The following is a 5000-nucleotide window of genomic DNA, read 5'->3' on the forward strand; positions in this document are numbered from 1 at the left end:
TTGGGCTATTTTATTAAAAAGGTCATGGCATCACGTCCTTCAAGACATTCCCATCAGTTCCTTAGATGCAATGTTGCACTGAGTTTTATCATAATATATATCATATAATGTTTCAGTGCTTTATTAGAATAGCACCGGCGATTTCACTTCCTCTTACATTAGAACATAAGATAAATAAAGTATTTTCACAATTATTGAAACCTAACATACATTTGATTTTACAGTATAAACTTCCCTCTTTCTTAATAAGGAAAAAAAAAAATATATATATATATGGATGACATGAAACTCTAAACCTACCGTTAACAAAATAAAAATATAAACTTTATAACAATGTCGATCGAGCAGCAGCTATTTTGCGTTTGACTAATGACGCCGAGGAAAAATTCTGATAAAAACTACCATTCCTGTAAATTGAAAAAAATAACATTGATTAGTCTCTCTTTACTATTATGATGATTATAATCTGAATAACCATAAAAAAAACTTTGTTTTTATTATCTACATGAAATAAAAGGAAAGTTATTCTCATAATCCTTACTACAACAACAAAAACAGTAATAATAATCATATTAACAATAACAAATTTATAAATATAATAATAATAATAATAATAATAATAATAATAATAATCTGTTGATTACTAAAAAAGTAAAACTGTTAATAATCAAACAATGTACATTTCATACATAATTAGTAAGTGTTTTATTGCATCCCAAGAGTGAACTTGGAGAACATGCAATTCACAACAAATATGTCCCTCACATTCTAATGCATAAATTTTCTTCCACTTTGCCACCATTCTACTTCCTATAAAGCTGAAATTATCATGAAAAATCAGACTACGAACACACTACAACATACCTATACCTTTTGTGAAAAAAAAGGTAAATACCCTTTACTTACCAATAAATGTAAAGCACACAATGATGATCATGATCCATATCCAGAAGTTGCACGCTCGTTTGTTGTACTCGGCTAGCCGGTTGGCCTCGACCTTCAGATGCGTCTGATTGGAGTCGGCCACCTTCGATGACTTGTCCAGAGCCTGAAAAATGTATTTTACAAGGATAATTTTCATGCACATGATCAGATGTTAATTACATGACAGGAAAATAAACTGACTGATTAGAAAATGTATTCATTGTTCACCCCCCCCCCCCTTTTCTCCTGCCACACTTGACCAGTTTTCTCTTTAATATGACAAATTTTAGCAGCTCTGGGTGAGAGATATCAAAATAGCTCTTTAAAGATGTTTATTTATTTGATCTTTTATTTTTTAATGGCCAAAAGATGCCAAAAGAGAGAAAGTTTGTGTAATGATTAGGCTGAAGTATATGACCACAACAATCATTAATATATATGAGCCAAAAGTAATTATGGAAAACAGTAGTCCAAGATCTTAAAATGTACGGGTTTCTACCTTAACCCAATGCCGACAGGCATGACGTGTACATATGTGTTATGCCCACTGTGAGTACTTGTTTGATTGTTTTAACACATAGATGACTACACTTGTACTAAGTGACCAATGAGCCAGTTACGAGTACTGTCTGTCTCGCCCGTTTACCCTTTTCTTTGATTTACAAAAATATTTTACGTTATCTTATTTTGTTGTTAGTAATGTTTAAAACATTATAATAATTATTTAGTTTATAATAAAAAATAACACCATCAATATTCATAGCACAAGTAAAAAAATATGTTTTTCCCGCCTATTCAAGAAAGGTGAAATCAGGTAAAGCTAATCACTAGCAGAGCCATCTATGTGCAGAGCCATTTCACAAAATATATAAAAAATGAGCACAGCATTTTCCCCATTTTATGTTAATTTTCCCCGGTGGCATTGGATTAAATAAGAACAATAATCTGTCATAGCATGAAAGGCATTAGCAAATATCACTATACTTTTATTTGCTATGACAGATGTAAAAAAAAATTCTACCTAAAGACATCCCACAAAAAAAGAAAGAAAGAGAGAACAAAGGAAAGGAAGAAAGAAGAAAAGAGATAAACAAGATAATTAAGAAAAAGAAAAAAATAAAGAAGATAATCCCATTCGCCTTCAAACAATCATTTCATCTCAACCTACATCTATGTCCTTCTTAATAATCTTGTTGGCGATCTTTGACTGCTCCTTCCACTCTCTCGTCATGATGATCATGTCCTCCACCATCTTTTCGCGCTTCTGCTCGTCATTCAGCATCTTTCTCTGGAAGTCGTCCGCGCTCACATCCCCTCCATAGGCTCCCTTGCGCTGGTGCAGCTCGCTTTCTCCATCAGGGTCTTGGGTCAAAAGGGGGGGGGTTAGGGAGGGTGAGGTACATGAAGAGGAAGGGGAAGAAAATGCAGTAAATTTTTAGGTCCCTACAGTGGAGTGTGTTTGAGGCCTGCTTATTGAGTTTTGTCAAGGCTGAAGTTCATGGCCAATCCTGAAATTAATCCACTGACACCAACGGTCCACTATGTATTTTTCTTTTCTTTTTTTTTATGCTTTGATGACAGCAAAAGCACTTGGTCATCAATATGCCAATTACCAGCCCTATCTGACCTCACCAATAAACCTATGCCTTGAATTTTTTAAAAGCAGTTTTATCATTATGAAAAATTTCATACTAATGATATTCAGGCCAGTTTGTTAAATTTGTACCTAACCAATAGCTATGCCTGTCTAGACTGATAGACATCTATTTCTTTGTTTATACATGTCCCTATGTATGATCATTCACTGAGTTGAGCCTCATGAATTTTAAAAACTATACAAATTATCAGAGTCTCCACAATAATGTTATTAATACAAACACAATAAAAAAAAAAATATATATATATAAATTCAAGGTATAGGTTAAAAAGGTGAGATCAGGTAGCCTTGTAGGTGCCTCCTAAGGTCTTGTGAAGCCATTTATGTGTAAAAAAAATATCTTTAATGTATCCTTTGTCAATGCATTAAATGAAGTTGGGACTTTAAATCACAAACTGTAATATAATTATTGGACAAAATATGTGAATAAGTTAGTTCATAAATATGAGCAAGAAACAAAATTCATCACACACATTATCAATTTATGTGAAAACTGCTATGTGTAACCTGTTTATTGATCTACTGTGGTGAACAATATTTACTGGACCATTTCTAAATGGGGACATATAAGGATAATAGTATTATCAGCAAAGCATTTACTATCCTTATGTTAAATTTACCTACTCGCTTCTTGATTACATTTAGAGTATTCAGACATTAGCATTACATCATCAGTACTTTCAACATCTACAGGAAAATACCTCTCTAAGCACTATGAAAAAAAGTAATACTGTTAATACCTATGAAAGCCAACAAATCTAAGGGAAATACTGCAAGCCACAAAATGACAACACAAAAAACAACAAAAACGGGGAGAATCTGAAATAAAAAAATAAAAAAAAAGAGTAAGAAGTTTGGTACAGAAAGAAGTTCCATAAAAGAAGTCACATCAGATTTGTTGCACAAAAAGAGATGCTATGGTATACTCCAAAATTAGAAATGCAACTTTTTTTTTTTCTTCAATATGATGAGATACAGAAAAAGGACGAAGGGGAGGAGAAGGGAGGGAGGTAAGGTAACGGGAGGGAAGGGAGGGAAGGGAGGGAAGGGAGGGAAGGGAGGGAAGGGAGGGAAGGGAGGGAAGGGAGGGAAGAGAGGGTGAGGACAAGAGGAAAGGAAGGAGGAGATGGCAGGGAGGGAGGAAAAGGGAAGAGGTAAGGAGAGAGGGAGGGAGGGAGAGAAGGGAGGGAGAGAAGGAGGGAATGAATGAATGACAGAGATAGACAGACAGACACAGCAAGATATAAACAATGAGGGAAAGAAGGAGGGATAGAAGGAGGGAATGAATGAATGACAGGGAGGGAAAGAGGAAGGGAGTGAAGGAGGCATGAAAGGAGGGAATGAATGAAAGACAGAGACAGACAGACAGACACAGCAAGTGATAAACAATGACCATGAGAAAGACAGAGAGAAAAATAGACAAAGAGTAAGAAAAGCAGATGACACATTACAAGACAAAAAAGACAGAGAGACAGAGAGAGGCAAGAGAACTGGAGATAATCAACCACATAAAACCAACAATCAGAAAAAACACCACCCAAAAAAAAAAAAAAAAAAAAGGAAATTCAGAACTCACGAAAGCCTAAATCCAAACAAGAACATTAACCTTTTTTCTTTTTTCCTTTTTTCTGAAATCCAACCCCCCAATCTTACCAAGACCTAGAAGATCTTGTCGTAGCCGGTTGGTGGTCTTAGCCTGCGTGCGCTGGTGAATCTGCTGGGTAACAGTGTGGTCGCTCGTCGTGGCTGGCCCGTGTGGTATCATCTGCGTTGCTGTGCCTGAGTCTAGCACCTTCGTCTGTGGGGGTCATTGAAGTGAGGATAAGTTTTTAAATATTTCCAAAACTGAGACAAATATAGAGAGTACATTTGGTAACCTTGGTATGCAAAGGTACTGTTGAAGATTTATTATTGATAATTTCCAGATACTAAGACAAAGCAAATGGAAAGGCAATGATCTTACTCTGAGAAGAGGGTCACTAGTTCAGCATAAGCACTGTTCTAATTCTTTAGGTGAAGGAATAAATATATTGTAACTGCAGCTACTTTTGTCTGTGAGATGGTGGTTCAGTCATTAAAAAACTAAAACTTCCTTGATGAATACAATGTAAATGCTGTTGGTTTGGTCTCTGGAATGATCTTCAAGAGTTCATCTAATGTACAATTTTCTTGATACCAAGAAACATAATGTGTGTGCAGTCTGACATTTGTAAGAACAACTGAATCTTACAATTTTCTTGATAATAAGAAAAATGCAGTAAAAGGAAATCATTATAATTTGCTTGATACTAAGTGAAATACAATACAAAAATCATTAAGGCAAATATCATACAAATGCTGCTCCGTGGTCTGTGCAGTGGTCTTCAAAATATGATCATCGTTAAAACTTTTCTCCATTCTAGATCAATGAAATGCACTT

The 5000-nt window shown here is 35.0% G+C and overlaps 1 protein-coding gene across 1 annotated transcript in view; it reads right to left on the reverse strand.

Moving 5' to 3' along the window:
• Positions 1-810: 810 nt before the first annotated feature.
• The window catches only part of LOC125026965 (vesicle transport protein USE1-like), a 7795-nt gene continuing 3605 nt past the window's right edge, over positions 811-5000 (reverse strand). Inside the window, exons 5-8 of the mRNA XM_047615571.1 lie at positions 4235-4379; positions 2093-2286; positions 907-1048; positions 811-818 (exon numbers count right to left, since the gene is read on the reverse strand). Of these exons, the coding sequence (XP_047471527.1) occupies positions 811-818; positions 907-1048; positions 2093-2286; positions 4235-4379 (489 nt within the window). The remainder of the gene's footprint in view (positions 819-906; positions 1049-2092; positions 2287-4234; positions 4380-5000) is intronic.

Source organism: Penaeus chinensis, chromosome 7, assembly GCF_019202785.1.
Source record: "Penaeus chinensis breed Huanghai No. 1 chromosome 7, ASM1920278v2, whole genome shotgun sequence".
NCBI lineage: Eukaryota > Metazoa > Arthropoda > Malacostraca > Decapoda > Penaeidae > Penaeus > Penaeus chinensis.